Below are 17713 nucleotides of genomic sequence, written 5' to 3'. Positions count from 1 at the left end.
AAAAAAATTGACTTTATGGCTCCTGCAGAAAGAGCTATATCTGGCCCTCAAAAGAGCCAGATAATGGCTCGAGAGCCATACGTTGCTGACCCCTGCTCTAAAACAATCAAAATTGTGAATGACTCAAAGGATAATGAAGAAGACAAATGGTATAAAAGTAGAAACATGTTACTAACACTGACCTGGTGGCATAAAAGTTACCCAAGAAATAAATGGCTAGGAAAAGGAGGTGGGATGGTTAGATAGGAAATGCAAAGGAGCAGCAGGTCAATTCTATGTAGCAGCACCTCTCCTGGTATTGTAAAAAACATCTGAAGGAAGGACCTTAATACATTAAATGGTCCTCTTATGAAAGGTTCATAGAAGAACATGGGTTAGTCCTATAGGGTAAGAAAGCCTCAGTGGATTAAAATCTGCAATACTGGAGGCAGTACTCACATCAATGAGATCATCACCACTCTGATACAGTAATGTAAGAAATACCACTTTTCCTGATTAATACAAGTTAACTAACATTTAAAATTGGCAAAATTTGAAGGCTTTGCTCAGTGATTTGAATCTTTTAAAAAAAAACCTATAAATTGACTTTGAAGGACTCAGATCTCATTAAAACATTTTACAACCTAGTATTATCTAAAATTTTGAAGATGTAATTAACTAGAATTTTATACCTACTACTGAAAGGAAGAAATGTAGTGTAAGAGTGAGTACAAAGAACACTGGTCCATGATCTCTCAGTTTCCTTCCTGTTCTAACAATCTTTGAACAAAATTATTTGGGGTTTTCTTTAGTGCTAAATATATACACTCTTAATAACCATTAAATATAAGTTTAATTAACCTGGAGCTACATGTATAGTTAGGTAGTAAGATATAGGGAGCAAACAGAGAATAGGAAAAGTCACAGAAATTTGTCACATTTAGTATCCCTGCATGATATACTTCCTTTCAAACTAAATTTGCAAGTTCTTAAAAATGGAGGACTTGAAACTCATTCTAATTTCTAATATATAATAGTAAACAAATTATTATTGCTAGCATTTACAGGGTACTTTGAGGTTTACAAAAGAGACAACTAAGTATTTTTAAGCACTTACTACTATGTACCAGGCATTATGCTAAGCTTAAAAAAAAAATCTCCTTTTATTTTCACAATAGTCTGAGAAGGTAAAAACATGACACACCCTCATTTGACAGATGAGGAAATTAAGACATACAAAGGTTGCATGACTTGTCTAGACTCACACAGAGAGAGTAAATGTCTGAGGCTAGATTTGTACACAAGTTTTTCTGATTTCAGGTCCAATGCTTTATCCACTGAGCCATTTTAGTTATACGAACAAGATTTTTGTTAACATTGGATTTCATACTAACTCTATGTAAAACAGGAGAGAACAAAGACAGTAAATTTAAAAAAAGCCATAGAAAAAATGTTGATTGTATTCAAAATTTTATTTTTTTTTTCAACAAAAACTCAAGACAATGATTTTAAATAATAAAACATGGTAAAGTCTATTCTAGACATTTGTTGGTATCTTTAAAGATAGCTTATTAAATTAAATTTGGACTCCTGCAGTTCTGTTGTGATGCTCTTTACAGCACTTGTATTAATTCTTTCCATTTCATAATCAATCCAAACTGCCAACTGTTTAAGTGAAGCTTCACTTTTGTGAACTAGTCTTCACTACTGCAAAAAGCACACATACAGAACAGTAATTTTCCATATCTACAAAACATAAGAAGTCTGTTCAGCCTTTTTTTGGTTTTGTTACATTGCCCACACTGAGATCAGCATAAAGCTAAATTTAAGCAAGGCTTCACTTTAGCAGTGCAATGAATGGCATCAACCAAACTTCATTAAACACAAACCATATACAAACATGGTCAGCAAAATTAAACTGTGTAATATGATGAAACAGGAAACATTTAGTGGGTCACAACTAGACTGGTTTTCATTGTGCAACTCTCCTCAGGAAACATCACTACCCGATTCACATAAGAAATGGAACATGCATCAAAGCCTTTGTTCATGTAGAAAATGCCCTTCAAACAAATTCAGTGATATCATAAGGCAATAGAATATTAAACAAAAGTGAAGAAATTTGGCCCAGAGATATGCTTATATATAGATTATACATATGTTATACACACATATAGTACATTTAAAACTGTGTGTATATCTGTCATTAGACAATTAAATGGATTGGCTCAGTAAGGTGAAAAAAGTATCCATTTTCTATAAATACACGTAGTTATTGCTAATATGCTACACATTACACTTTGACAAAGAAATTGTAATAACTTGGAAATTAAAGCTGCCATATTGTCATTGCTAGGCCTGCAATTAGCCAGTAGACATTCATTGTGACATGCCATCTAATTGTGAAGAATAAAAAAGCATAAATATCACTATAAAAACAAAAGGCTTTATGCACCGTCCCTTAAATTTTTGCCCATTAAAAAAAAAAAGTCCAGTTCACCACAAGTTAACAGCGGTCTGACAAGAGTCAAAAGCAAATTTATGGGTGTGATGGGAAGGAAGGGTGAAATACAGCATGCATTTACAACTTACATTAATCTAGTCTATTTAGTATACAAAAATTCAATTTAAATAAGACTAGACTAACTGTAGTAGGCACAAAAGAAAAGCTAACAGTAGACTTAGTTTGATACTGATTAAATTTAACAGTAAACTCATCCTGCCCTTCTTAATACTCTACTTCAATTTTAATTTATTGATGACTAGAATATTTGCTTACTTAAAAAAAGATATCAAATACCTGCATCATGAAATTACATTCTTATTAACAATAAGACATACTGTGTAAGAAAATAGGTCATGTGTGAAATGTTTCTGAAATGCATTTTTTTTCTCACAACTATCAAAACATTCACTCATACTAAAACAAAACCAACCCCCCTGAAAAAAGTTAAGGAAAAGTGGAATAAAGATTAGGGGTGCAGGGAAGGAAGGGCTAAGCTACACTAATTACAGCACAGTGATTAACAATGGTTCAAGACAGAACCAACAAGAGTTGGCCAAAAAGATGCCTTCAATACATGGCTACCATTAAAAACCAAACTCAGTTCACTTTTGGTTCATTGCAGTGAGACCAAAAAAAAAAAAAAATCTCTCATATATACATATAAATACAAGACGCCCTCTCTTTTTTACAAGTTTTTTGTTTGTTTTTGCAAGGCTTAGTTACCTAATACAATATATATATATATATATATATTTGCTCTGCAGCAACTACAAGAGGTAGTCATAAAGCATGAAAAAGTTTCTCCACTAGTCCCTCACTGTGAACTATTGCAAAATGATATCAGACACTCCATATAGGCATAAAATGACCATCTAGTCCTTTGTAAGCCAGTGAGCCAAAGATGACTTCATTCCATACATTTACCAGACTAGACTACTGCCAAATATGAAACTTTCTCTACTGAAGGATACTGTCATAGTGTTTGCTGCAGAGCAATTATATGATCCTTTCTTTTTTTAAGCGTCCTGGAACCAATTTTCTTGATTCTTTATTTGTACAAAACAAGGTACCAGTTGGCCAAGATGACACATGTATTTTTTTCTTTTTCACAGATGCAAGTGCCATGCAAAATAAATTAAAGAACAGATACCAAAACATATAAGTAATAAAACTATTGAAGGTAGATTTTTAAAGCATTTATATAAACATAATTTATAATACTTCTCTCTCTTTTTTTCTTTTTATTTTTTTAAATACAGTCACAAAGCTGTGGTTATACGTCAAGGATTTCCTCTGCCGTGCCTCCACAGCGTAATCTGTAGCGTCCTGTTCGCCAGCTTATAGTAGGGTCCCACAATGCCGATAAGAAAATATATATTGTCATGGATTCTCGGATGAACCAAGCTACTGCATAATCAAGTTTGGAAAAACACAGAGCGCCACCCTATAGAAATTACAAAAATTAACATATTTAGTATTTCCTTTCTCCATTGCATTCCATATCAATAATTATTTTAGAAACAAATTCCTGTTTTTATTATCAAATTTGTATTTTAAGGTGTAATCTTCCTTCTGCAATTTCATATTTTTAATGCAAATTTTTCATTTTCTGTAGCAATGACTTCCAAAATTAAAAAAAAAACAATTAGCTACAAAAGAAAATCATGGAATATTGAAGCAACTATCATTGGTTCTTCCAGTTATCAAAATGATATATATTATAACGTTCTTCCTGTAGCATTTACTTCATTTATAAGGAATTAAAATAATTTTAAATTCAACACTACACTAAAAAAAATTGTTCAAATCTAATACCAAGAGTCAGCAGATAATGAATGAGTGCTTCTCACTAAAGGGTAGAGAATTTGTTCAACTGTTTAAGCTTAAAAAAATATATGTTTTGCTCAACCAACTGCCAAGCTTACTCACATACCTGAACACCCCTGAGTTGAATATAGTCAAATATAAACCAGGCCAGGCAATGACACATGAAAAATACCATGATATCCCATCGAAATACATGGTGAGCTGCCCATCCAATAATTAAACTGGCCACAAAGCATTCAGAAATTGGTTCACAAATAATTGTTGCAGGAAGCATATTAATCCGTAACTTGGTCCACCTAAAAGAAAAAGATTCCTTAAAAAAATAAACAACAAACCAATTTCAAGACCAATCAGTTTAATTTCTAGTCAGACCATTTTGGCAAGACTACTTTTAAGATTTCATGATTTTTCCCCCATGTAGCAAAACAAACAAAACCAAAAGCAAAAAAACTAAATTAAGTCTAATGGTCTAAACTCTGAAAAACAATAAGAATTATATAATCAAAACAAAGCTTTTAAACTGAACACTTTTAGACGTTACAAAGTTAATACAATTTAAAACATAACATTCACTTTTCAAAAGCTATTTACATTTTCCTCTCAATGGGCACTAGACAATATATTCAGAAAAAAATTAGTTCATTAAATGATAGTGTAGAAAAATAAGCAAAGAAAGAACAAGGTGGTTTTATTTACCTGATCATTCTGGACTGAAACTGAGAAATTGAATAGGACCCAGAATTCTGCATTGCAACTTGAGTGGCCATTGCAAATCTCCAACCTCTGGAAATTAATATAATTAAATAAAATTATTTATAGTTATTTATATTCATACATAACTGGTAATGTATTTATCCACAGTATATTTTGGTATCAGTTGTAGTTTCAAACCTTTATAAAACTGATGTTGAAGAAGTAAGACTAGCAAACCAGAATGAAGAATCTAATTGAGGCATAGGATATCCGTAAGATGTTTTGGTGAAACAATTTATCTGATATCTGTCCTTAATCAGGTATGTAACATAAACTACAGTTATGCCAAGTATCATACAAACACACACACATATATACAACCCTACTACAATCTACAGGCTTCCAAGACACAGAGCAAGATCAGCCCTCAGAAATCACCTCTTTCAATTCCCTTTAATTTTATAGATGAAAAAATTAAAGTCCCAAAAGATCATGTGATTTTCCTAGTCACAGAGCAAAGGAAAGTTATCAATCTGGGATTTAAACCCAAGTCCTCTGATTCCAAATGTGGCATTCTTTCAACTATGCTGTTCAACTAGAGCCTGAAACAAAGTAAATACTATAGCCTATGTATAATACAAATTGAGATTTGGGGATTCTTTGTTTTCAATATATTTTTTGGCATCAGGTTTGAAGAAATGTAATTTAGATAACAGATGAATTTCTCTAGTAAAGTTAGAGGCAATTAGGTGGCACAGTGGGTAGACCACTATAACTGAAGTTCAGAGAAGACTTGAGTGCAAATTTTGCATAAGATAATAACTAGCTGTATTGCCCTAAGCAAGCCAATTGTTTTCCTCCTGAAAAATAGCTGTTATAATAATAACACCTAGCTCCAGCGCCAGCATTGTAGAGAGGTAAAATTTCTGTAAAGTAACTTACTTTAAAATGATATATAAAGGCTAACTAGCTATTACTAATGAGCAATATTTTATAGCATAAAAATTTGAAGTCAGCATAAAAATCTTCATGTAACTTAAAAAAATAAAAGCATCAAATAAATATGGATGAATTATAAAATCATATTATATGTATTTTCATCTAAATTCTAAATGGCTGAAACATTATGGTTAATTATCTTGAATTACTAATGAAATGTTCTTATTTTTTCCAAATGAAGAAATTCATACCTTTTCCTGTGAAAGGATTCATTAACACATCACATATGCAATTCCTTTTAATCCCTTCAAATCATATTGTTGTATTTGAAAAAAAGGAAGCATCTAGGCTTATTTCTTACATTATTTCTTAAATTAGGCTGGTTATGAATCATAATTATATACTGTTTCAATAATTCTTCTATATGCTATGTGTTAGTCCTGGCTGACAAAGAGTTCAGCCCAAGACTAATGAGACAGAGAATACAATAATACAGCAAAGCTTTATTTAGAGGAAAAGAGGGGGCAAAAGGGTATGGGAGGCTAATGGCAATAGAAGTGGCAGTAGAGGGGGAGAATGGGGAGAATCCCAAAATCTGTGGATGGCCAGGGGGTCTCCACTGGGATGGAGAAGGGGGCAATCTGTTATAGGGTAGCTGTCTGGGATGAGGTAATCTGTGTTGTCTCTATTGGTCAAAGTTGGGGTACTTGGGTTCAGTTCATTGAATGGCCCTGAGACGGTTCACATTATTGGTCTCTGGGGATGGGAAGTTCTCAGACTTGATTAATGATGCAGGACGTCATTTGTCTACACGTAACAGCAAAGTTCTGATGTTTTGCCAAGTTTTACTGGGACTTTGTCTCATAGTTTGGACAGGTGCTGGGACGGGAAGCTATTGACTAGTCTCTGTAGGGACTGGGGGAAAAGGGAAAAGGGATTTTGATTCCATGACCTATCACTAGGTATGTTCACCAGTGTAAAAAAAAAAAAGTTATACTGAATGTTATGTTCTTTCAAATACACTAGTAACTGAACCTAATATTTTTCTTAAAGAAGATAATGAAGGCAGAGAGAGTGAGGCATTGGGTTTACCTAATGACATAAAAAATATATAAGTTCACTTATGTAGAAAGAGAAATAAGACTGTTTTTTGTACATAGTTTATAAAAAATGTTTTGCAACTTTTAAGCCATGCCAACCACAAATCTTGGGAGAGTAGCATATTTTAGGGCTTGATGAAAAAAAATCCATAAGTTCAAATTCCCTAACAAGCAAATTAAAATTTAGCATTTTAAAATGTTTCCCTCCTTTTTTAATGCTATCCCCCGTGATTACCTAATCTAATGCAAAAATTAAATTAAATTTTAAAAAATTAGTAAACCTGCTTATTTTCTTCACTTCAGTAACTTGAAAGATCCTTGATTTTGTTAGCATGGGCATTTCCTTCCACTAATACATCTCTCCAAAATGAACTGCCACAGATATATTTCAGTCCCTGGTGGCCAACCTTGTATCAATGAGCCTCCTAAATTAAACTAGACTAGTCCTTGGACAATAAGCACAAAGTGCCTCACTGGATCTTTTCTCATAGCCTTTCCAGCTTTGCTAAAGCCTTGCCAGAACTTGTATCCTGCTGATACAGTCCTTAAGAACTCAGAATCACATGTATGCCAGAAAGAGACACCAGAGTAGGATTCTAGTGGAAGAAACTTATCTACTAATATAATCTTTTTAAAGATTACTTTTCTGAATCACATAAACATACTATTTTGTGCTGCTAAAAAAAAATCCTGATTTAAATTAGTTACTTACCGGTCAGCTATTGCTTTTGCCATAAAATAATCTTCAGCAATGTACTGGGCAAAAGCAATAAGCCCTCCAGCTTGATCTAATACATCCTTCCTCATCAAACATGACATTCCCGTCACACATTTGAACCCAGTAACATGAGCCGAGATATAGGACCTTGGATGTGAAGTTCCAAAATATACCTGCCAAAATAGAAAGTAAAATTAAAACAGGAAGTATGAGCAATTTTTAAAAATAAATTATCTTTAAAAACATATATTCTATCATTCTTGTAGGCAAATATTGAGGTAAAATGGAAAAAACCAGTACATTTAAACATTCTCAATCTTTATCTTTCTTGATCTTTATGCAACATCTGATATATTTATACTATAATATAATCTGATATAATAAATGACCACTCTCTCCTGGGTAAGTCTTCTCTCTGGGTTTTCATGATACTCTTCTATCTTCATTTTTCTCCTTTGCTGGATTTTGATTCATGTCATACATACCCCCTCTAACAGTGATTGCACTCTAATGCTCTATCTTAGCCTGGTTTTTATCTTTCTCTTATACCCTCTTCTATGACTTTTTCAGATGACACAGGTTCAATTATCATTACTATAAAAATGGCTTCTAAATCTTAATGGCCAGTCCATGTCTTTCTCCTGAGCTCCAGTTAACATCTCCCCACTTAATTATTATAGCTTTTAAAAACAAAAACACTCTTACTGTTTAACCTAGTATCAATTTTAAGACAGAACAGCAGCAAGGGCTAAACAATTGGGGTTAAGTGATTTGCCTAGTATCACACAGCTAGAAAGTGTCTGAGGCCAGATTTAAGGCCAGATTCTTTTGACTACAGGCTTAGAATTCTTATCCATTGTGCTACCTAGCTGCCTCTATTATAGCTTTTGAAATATATACATATATATATATATATATCATGGGTATCCATAAGATTAATATTCCTGAAATATAATTCATTATCTTTTCTTCAAAATGCAACCCTCTTAAAAACTTCCCTCTTTCTATTGGGGATAGCACAATATTTCCAATTAAGTAAGTTTTGAATCTTAGAATCACTCCTTACTACTTATTTTCCCTCATGCCATATATCCAATGAGTTCTACTTACACTCACCACTCACACAGCCATCATTTCATTCAGACCTTGATCACTTCTTGCTTGGATTATTGCAATAACTTAATTAATCCCCCTGCCTCAAGTTCTCCAATTCAACTTTTGCCCAAATGTCAAAGTGATGTCATTAAAGTAGAAGGGAATACCCAACACTCCATGCTCTGCTTCCATGACTCTGCACATGCTTATACTTCATACATGGAATTAAAGTCCTCCTAGATTCTCCCTCTTAGAATCCCTACTTTCCTTTGTAACTATGCTTAAATGCCACCTCCTCCCTGAGACTGTTCTTCACTTCCAAGATGTTAGCTACTCCCTCATGTATTTTGCATTCTATTTCTTTTATACAAACTGACATGTAGCCTTTTCCTATAGTACTTAAGCTCCTTAAGGGTATAAACTGCTTTATTTTTATCTTTGTATTCCCAACACCAATGAAGTGTCTGAAGCATAGTAAGCATTTAATAAATGCTCTTGAAAGCTTGGTCCCAAAGAGGAGATATAAGAAGACACCTACCTCTGCTCCCTTGCAGAAGACAGGGTCTATTATGTGGATAATTGTATACAACATTTTCAATGTGAACAGTTTTGCTAAATTTTTCTTTTCTTTACTTTTTTTAAAAAAGAATTTATTATAAGATGGCTCTCTGGGAGGTTAAAATGAAAAGATACAGGGGGAAACTGAGGTAATATAAAAATAAAAGCTATTAATAAAATATTATATATATATGTGTGTGTATATATATATATATATATATTATTTGCTCATTGATTGAGAAATACTTGCTCTAGTAGACTGATCATCCCAGTAGTTTTTTGTTTAAGAAAGGCTTGTCGGAAGGAAAAAAGAATATATCTTGACCTCTACTTAAAGAAAGTTATTTTTAAAACTAATATTCTAGTACAAATAAGTTTTCACCAATATAGATCTCGCACATAAAATGATCTCTCACTGAAAGGAAAAAAATGTAAGTACATACCACATATATAATTGCACAGAGATCTCTTTGACACATAGCTTTTATATAAGCTGGATCAGGGTAGAGAGACAATGGTCTATATTCAGCTCAAGATATTACTTCAATATTTAATTTAAATAAAATAAGATGGTTAAATCACATAATGGATACTATCTGGCATATTCAATACTTGCCATTTTTCCAAAGTTCACAAGGGTAAAAATATGAAGATAAAAGTAATACATTATTATGCGTACCCCGAATGCTAATCCTCTCATTACCCTGTTTCAGATCGTGTTAAAATTAGACACTTCCTTGGGGGGGAGGAGGGAGTCAGGGGGTGATGGGGAAAGTAAGAGCATGAATCATATAACCATGTTAACTTTTCTAAAAAATAAAAATTATTAAATGAAAAAAAAAAGAAAAAAATTAGACACTTCCTGTCTCTTGCTAAAATCCTCAAGGTGAACCTTCTCCTATCTAATCTCCTGTCTATCAATTTTATTTTACTTTTAAACTTATCTCTAGATAAAGGGGTACGACATAGACACACACAGCTTTTACAACCCATGTCTTACTTAGTTTCTTTCCATTTTCTAAAACTATTACATAGGTCTTAAGACATACAAGCTATTTAGTGAGTGTCAAAAGGGGAAAGATGAAATAAAAAGCTCTTAATATTTAACCTTTGAAATGGTCTGCTTTTCATTATTTATTTTAATGAGCAGACAACAGATTTTCTCAAAAAAGAAAACAATCTCTGTAGAGTTCTAGCTATTTTATAAAGGGGAGATCAGATGAATTAAAACCTCCCTCCTACCCCTAAAAAACAATGAATTCCAAGGTTTGGTTTTGACCTGAACTCAACTGACAGGCTTGGCAATATAGTAAACAATCAAGCAGTTACAAAAAGGAGTTTATGAACTAGGTAAAACAACAGATAATTCCTTTAGCCTACCTAAATTTTAATAATGACCCATACATCAACTAGGAACCTGGTGGATCAGATGGAAAGCTCTAGTAGTCTCAGAAACAATAGAAATTTAAATAGTCTGCCTTGGAGTGATAATGACACACTTGTATTCATTTTGTAGTTTTCAAAACTGAGAAAATGGGTATGGTACATAATGTTATGTAGTATCAATTTTACAACAGCATTCCAGGACTACTTTACTAAAGAAAAACCAAAATACTTTTAAAATGGCTACTATATGATTTCTCACTAAAGAAAAAAAAAATGTTGCCATGCTATATTAACTGTTATGGTCCAAATATTCCAAAATTAAAAAAAAAAAATGGCAGAGTAAATTTCTATCTCCAACTCCAGTCTTAAAATCCAGAAGACTTAAGTGGAGTCCCATCACTGCCACAATGACTATGAAACCTTAGCAATGCCCCTAGGCACATCTCTTATTCTCAAAATTGCAAAATAAATTAACTATGGCTATGCTGGTAGAGAGTTTTATCACTGGAAATTCTCTGTATTATTGAAATGAAATCATAAATCTTAACCACTTTAAAAATGCACTTTTGCGGCTATTTGGAATAATTTAACTGTTACAGCATTTGAAACAACTACAATTTGAAAATTACCAAACCAAACTTACTTCCTTTTTTAACAATGAAATTCAAGTTCCTTAGCTGAAATATTAACTATCATTTTAAAAGGATTTAACAGTGTCTACTTATTGATATGTATTAGAAAAAAAAATCAAGGAAGGCTAAAAACAATTTTTTTAATTAAAAAAACTTAAAAGATGAGAGGGGAATTCAGGTGGCTCAATGGAAAGAGACAGGCCTGGAGACAAGAATTCCTAGGTTCAAATCTGGTCCCAAACATTTCCTCACTGTGTGACTCTTGGCAATTAACAACCCCAAATACTTAGCCCTTATTGTTTTTCTGCCTTTGAATCAACACTTAGAATTGATCTAAGAAGTTGTTTTTTTTCAAGGAACTGAAAAAGTACATATATGCATAAAGTTTTCCTTTGTCAAACAGTAATGTTTTCTTAAGATTGTATTGTATACATGGGCATGTGATTTGGGGTTTAGGCTTTAAAAGATCACTCTATAGCAGAAATTAATAATATGGAAATGGGTACCAAGTGATAACATTTGTACAACCCAGGAAACTGCTTGTTGGCTCTGGGAGGGGAGAGGAAAGATGGGAGGGAGAGAAATGAATCATGTAACCATAGAAAAATATTTAAAAATTAAAAAATGTTTTAAAAAGATTACATTTCTAAGAATGTGCTGTGTCCTATAATCTTCTTTCCACCATACTACCTATTCACAACACTGGAACCAACAAGCAAGAAGAGAAATGAGATGTATTTGTTTGGTAAGAAGGCTAAGGATTCACTAAAGCTTTAAAATGGAAAAAAAAAAAGTTAATGACTTGTGAGTGGAAAAATTAGATAGGTGGAGTTCATTTTTTTAAAAATAGCAACCTGCTAAGAAATTGAGATTGTCAGCAACTCTATTCCAAATCTCTTAGGTAGCTTACACAATCACCAAATCAACCAGGGAATATAGGGCAAAATTTAGAGAATCTCCTCAGGTATCAAGGCTTGGGTTATCTTTAAAAAGTCAGAAGGAACAATCTATAGCACTTTATCAGAGTCCAGTGGACTCCAGGAGAGAAGCAAGGGAGCAAATGCAAATCCTACTAACTTCTAGGGCTGGGCAGCCTCACTCTTTTGTCTAGCTGGATGATTCTGCTTTACATCAATTCTCCTTTAAGCCAGGTATTTGCCAGAAATATCAGATACCATGGGAAGAGTTTGGTGTTCTAGGCTCACTCTAATTCTAATTCATTCTCCTAGAATAGCCACAAAGTACCACTAAGAATTATGGACCTGGCTACATGCCACTCATAACCACCATACTCACCTGTTCTAATGTAGCAGCAAAACCCTGTCTGTCTGCAACATAGGGCAATCCATGAACCAAGCCTACTTTTTCTGTCATTTGATTAACCATGTCGGTAAGTGTATCTGGAATTACTAGGGAAAAAAATGAGATTAGTTTTCTTTAATTAATATGCCAAAGATAATAAAATTTTCTTTGCAAATAATAATGTTAACATATAATGACTGGGTTTGGACTTACATAAATATTCAATTCACATTTCTGGTCTATGTGCCAAAGTTCAAAAAAGTATTAAAACTTATAACGAACCTAAACAATGTGGAATATTACTACTAATAGTGTAGCACAGTCCACATCAACACATATTTAATGACTGCTGACTAACCAGGAGACTATAACGAGAATTGTGGTAAATAGAATAAGATATGAGTTTTAAAGCAGTGACAATAAAATTTGCAGATATGTGCTCCTATTTTAAGAAAAATTATCCATGAAAAACGAAAAAACAAAGTTTTCACTCTATTAAAAAAATTTCATCATAACAATCCTGAAAAACATTAATCACATTTAAAAAGTTTGGGGTTTTAAAATTTTAATTTACAAACAACATATAAGACAGATATTTTCTGCAAAATGGGGGCATATCCATATGAAGATTAAGACAGACATCTTGAGAAGATAACATTTCCTTCAAAGCCAATGCAAAATAAAATCTGTTGCAAATAGAGAATAAAATGGGGTTTAAGAAAATTTCAAATTACTGCTGAATCATTGGAGCATGACCAAGTGGACTCTCAGTGCAATAAAGAAGTTTCAAATTTCATTGTTATCAATATTGTTGATTGGTAATATCATTTACATGTATATATGTGTGTACACATATATACATTTTCAAATAAGAAAGATAGGCAATATGGCAGATTTGACAGAAAAGTTGCTCGAGTCAGGAGGTGCCAGGTGACAAATATTGGTTGTGTGACTCTGGACAAGTCACTTAACTAAATAAGTGCAACTACCTAAAGTTTAATAGAATATTTGCCAATTTTCATTGATAGGAGCTTTCTCACAAGGGACTCCCTACATTAAGGAAATCAGAGGTACACGAACCTCTCCAAAAAAAGTTTCATAAAGAAATATATCTATTGTTCTTAATGTCTGTGTATACAATTATTCTTCAAATAAAAAACAAAATAAAAAGAGGGAAATAAAAGAGTTACACATGTAAAAGTGATTAGCTTACACAGTAACCTAATATTTAAGAATATGTTAAGACATTCAGTGATAAAAGAATTGAAATATAATTTTACACGTCTTATAAATAGCTGAACCTCATTTGCCACCTCTAAGTTAACTATATAATAACAAAGTAAAACTTTTTCAAGTCAAGAAAAGAAGAGCTTGCAATAAATTAGTGTTTGATTATTTATCATTAAATAAATTTAGAAGGAAAAAAATCTCACCTTTGATTCCACTATCACAAATCCATATAAGGTCATATTTTGCAACTTCATATCCTGGCATTAAATTATTAATTTTGGGATTAATCCCAACCTTCTTTCCACCTAAAATTTTAGAGACAAAAATGAAAGTGATTATAACATTACTATATGTTCACTTTACATGTCAAGAGTCAATGGACGAAAAAACCATCATAGACAACTTTATGACACATTTTCCAAAATGTATTTCAAAACTGCCTTAGTTATGAAATAAAAGTAAACACTGAAAACTGTAACACATTAATTTTATCTTTTTTTTTTTCAGAAAAATCTGATACCAGGAGAAATTAAGATTTTTATTTTTTATTTTATTATTATTTTTAAACCCTTACCTTCCATCTTGAAATCAATACTGTGCATTGGTTCCAAGGAAGAAGAGTGATAAGGACTAGGCAATGGGGGTTAAGTGACTTGCCCAGGGTTGCACAGCTAGAAAGTGTCAGAGGCCAGATTTGAACCGAGGACCTCCTGTCTCTGAGCCTGGCTTTCAAACCACTGAGCTGTCCCTGAGAAATTAGAGTTTTAATCAAAAGTAATTTCATGTCTTTTGGTCTTTGATATTTTTGTGGTATAAAGGCTTTCAGTTCTAAAGTTCCTGCCATGCATTTCCTCTCATTAACTGAATTCCTATCTATCCTATAAAGCCTTGTTTGAATATTCTATATTAATCTGTTTGACTTAATCCCAAAAAGGCTATACTCTACAATAGAAGGGGCCAACTCCTATCATACTGTTTCCTATGTAGACAATAAGAGTTTTAAAATGCTATTCAATTTGAATGGCTCCTTAAGTACATTAAACTTCAATCCAAACTATCATAACTATGAATCTAAGGCAGTGGTTCCCAAAGTGGGCGCCACCGCCCCCTGGTGGGTGCTGCAGCAATCCAGGAGAGTGGTGATGGCCACAGGTGCATTTATCTTTCCTATTAATTGCTATTAAATTTTTTTTAATTAATTTTCAGGGGGCTAACTAATATTTTTTCTGGAAAGGGGGCAGTAGGCCAAAAAAGTCTGGGAACTGCTGATCTAAGGGATAATGTTTGGTTTCAGAAGTCCATCTTCCTTTCACTGATCAGTGAAATAAAGGGAAAAACAAACCAAAAAATCCACAAAAACAAAAATTTTAAAAACTGATAGGCAGACATGTTCTGTAAATAACAAGACCATCCCATGTGATTAAGTTTTTTTAAAGAAATCAACATATTATGAAAATGTTTTATATAATCTTGCATGTATAACCTATATCAAACTGTTTGCTGTCTGGGGGGGTTGTGGGGAGGGCGGAGAAAACTTGGAACTCAAAAATTTTTTAAATGAATGATAAAAATGGTTTCTACATGTAATTGGAAATATATATATATATATATATATTTTTTTTAAAGAGAAAAATGTTCACACATATGATTCAAACAAATGAGGTCGTGTATTTTAAAAAAGAGCAAAATGGTGGGAAATGTCAAAACATTTTGATTTGGAGTAACAAGACTTCAAATCTCCTTCAGAGATTAAATAAATTAGTATCTATAATCTAAATAAAACTCTTAAGACTATATTACATGTCTATAAAATCCCATATGTATTTTATAGTACAAAAAACAATAGGGCAAGTATACAAATGAATCTAAGTATTATTGTTACTTACCTATAAATAGCCTAGCATCCACATTTGGATATTTGCCAAGAAGTTTTTTACATACATCAATGGCTGGATCATCATGATCTTGTACACAAAGGAGCACTTCATACTAATCAAAGAAATTGTAGAAATTATTTTAAGTTAACTAGCAAACTTTAAAAACCAAAATACTTGTTATTAATTGGTCAAAAGATAAGGAAAATAACAGAAGCACAAATACCAACTGAATAGAAGTACATGTACTTCTTCAAAAATTTATCTCATATCCAAGCAGAAAATGGAAATAAAAAGGGTAGGCACAACCCAGCATACAAGTCTTGTCATTTACACACAGGCCTTGTCAGGGACCTTAAATTAAATCCTAAGAATTTCAGTATCCTTCATGGTCAATTAGGTCCTATTGAATATGATGTTAAGATTTATAGTAAATAATATACAAAGTAAGCTAAACAGAAAAAAAATCTCAAATTTAATAAAACTTTAGATTTTTAAAACTAATTATTACTTATTAAAGATACAATAATGATATGTTGTCCTATTATAATTAATTTCAAGAAACTTAATGATTTTCTTATTAAATACTAGTGATGTCTGCAGAAAGTAGGGCTGGAACTAATATTTATGAGCCCTTTCACTCACAAAATTTGATGTATGCAATATTCTTCATTGTAAAAAAAATATGCAACCTTATAACTGTAAAGATATCTACAAATATAATCTCGCTAGAACTTAAATTTACCTCTTGTTAGTTAGATAAACCTTAAGGTAATCTTGAGATTACCACTGGGTACATTACTAAATATTTTTAAAAGGTCCTTTTATCTTCATGTGTGAAGCTATTATCAAATGATATTGTCAAAAATACTGGAATATTATACACTTTGGAATTTTTATATTCTAAAACTGGAAGTAAGTTTATGCTGATTTATCCATATTCTCACATGGATCTGTTATAAAACTATGTTGAATGTGCAAAGGATTAAAGTATACAATATTACTTTTTAAGACTGCAAGGAATTTTCCCCACCTCTCAAGAATACAAATATTAGCCTAGTTCTTGATAACATTTATTATCTATGTCTTGATCACTCCCATTTACCCTATTTGTAGGTGAAGACTCTTATTAGGATTTATTGCCACATGAGAACTATATTAACTACTCTGATGTTTGTAAAGCTAACAAAATTCTGAAAATGGAAAAATGGCATCCATGACAACAAAAGCTCTAAAAACTTAATATAAGTTATCAAGGCCTCTTCCCTTGTACTTTAAATTTAAATATTTTGCTAATTTCATTGTTCATTTGTACCTTTCTCAGAAAGTGGGAGGAGGAAAAAGAAAAGAAGATAGAGGTATCAGAATGAGTTTATTAGCAATTCTGGTGAAAGTTTAATTCAGGATAAGCTCTATTACCAAAAAGACTATAATTTCTTGGAATGTGTGGGCTGTCTAGTCAACAAAAGTATCAACCCTCATGTGTAACTGGACCCACCTTTAACTAAACTCTTTTTTAAAATCTGAATTGATCTTTTTTTTTTTCAGTTACATTCTTTCCCAATATATATCTCCTTCCATACCCAGTAAGTCACTTCTTATAAAAATAAAAAGAAAAAAGAAAAGTAGTTTAGCAAAATCAATCAATGTACAGTTGCCCCTCACTATATTGTGGTTCACTTATCACAGCTTTGCTATACTGCAGGGTTTTTGTTGTTTTTTTTAATCTAATTCTGTATCGTGGAGTTTTTGCTATATTGCGAGATATCTCTCTCTCTCTCTCTCTCTCTCTCTCTCTCTCTCTCTCTCTCTCTCTCTCTCCTTCTTCCTTCCTTTGGGGGAGGGGGACAAGAAACCACCAGGTTAATGAATGA

The 17713-nt window shown here is 32.5% G+C and overlaps 1 protein-coding gene across 1 annotated transcript in view; it reads right to left on the bottom strand.

Annotated features, from left to right (window-relative positions):
* Positions 1 to 3169: 3169 nt before the first annotated feature.
* Positions 3170 to 17713, bottom strand: part of UGCG (UDP-glucose ceramide glucosyltransferase) — a 61231-nt gene continuing 46687 nt past the window's right edge. Inside the window, exons 3-9 of the mRNA XM_044679147.1 lie at positions 15852 to 15954; positions 14169 to 14270; positions 12730 to 12842; positions 7757 to 7935; positions 5009 to 5095; positions 4419 to 4608; positions 3170 to 3929 (exon numbers count right to left, since the gene is read on the bottom strand). Coding sequence (XP_044535082.1) covers positions 3759 to 3929; positions 4419 to 4608; positions 5009 to 5095; positions 7757 to 7935; positions 12730 to 12842; positions 14169 to 14270; positions 15852 to 15954 — 945 coding nt within the window. The 3' untranslated portion in view covers positions 3170 to 3758. The remainder of the gene's footprint in view (positions 3930 to 4418; positions 4609 to 5008; positions 5096 to 7756; positions 7936 to 12729; positions 12843 to 14168; positions 14271 to 15851; positions 15955 to 17713) is intronic.

Source organism: Gracilinanus agilis, chromosome 1 (genome assembly GCF_016433145.1).
Source record: "Gracilinanus agilis isolate LMUSP501 chromosome 1, AgileGrace, whole genome shotgun sequence".
NCBI classification, from domain to species: domain Eukaryota; kingdom Metazoa; phylum Chordata; class Mammalia; order Didelphimorphia; family Didelphidae; genus Gracilinanus; species Gracilinanus agilis.
The sequence above is the reverse complement of the archived record's forward strand: the minus strand, read 5'-3'. Positions and strand labels throughout refer to the sequence as shown.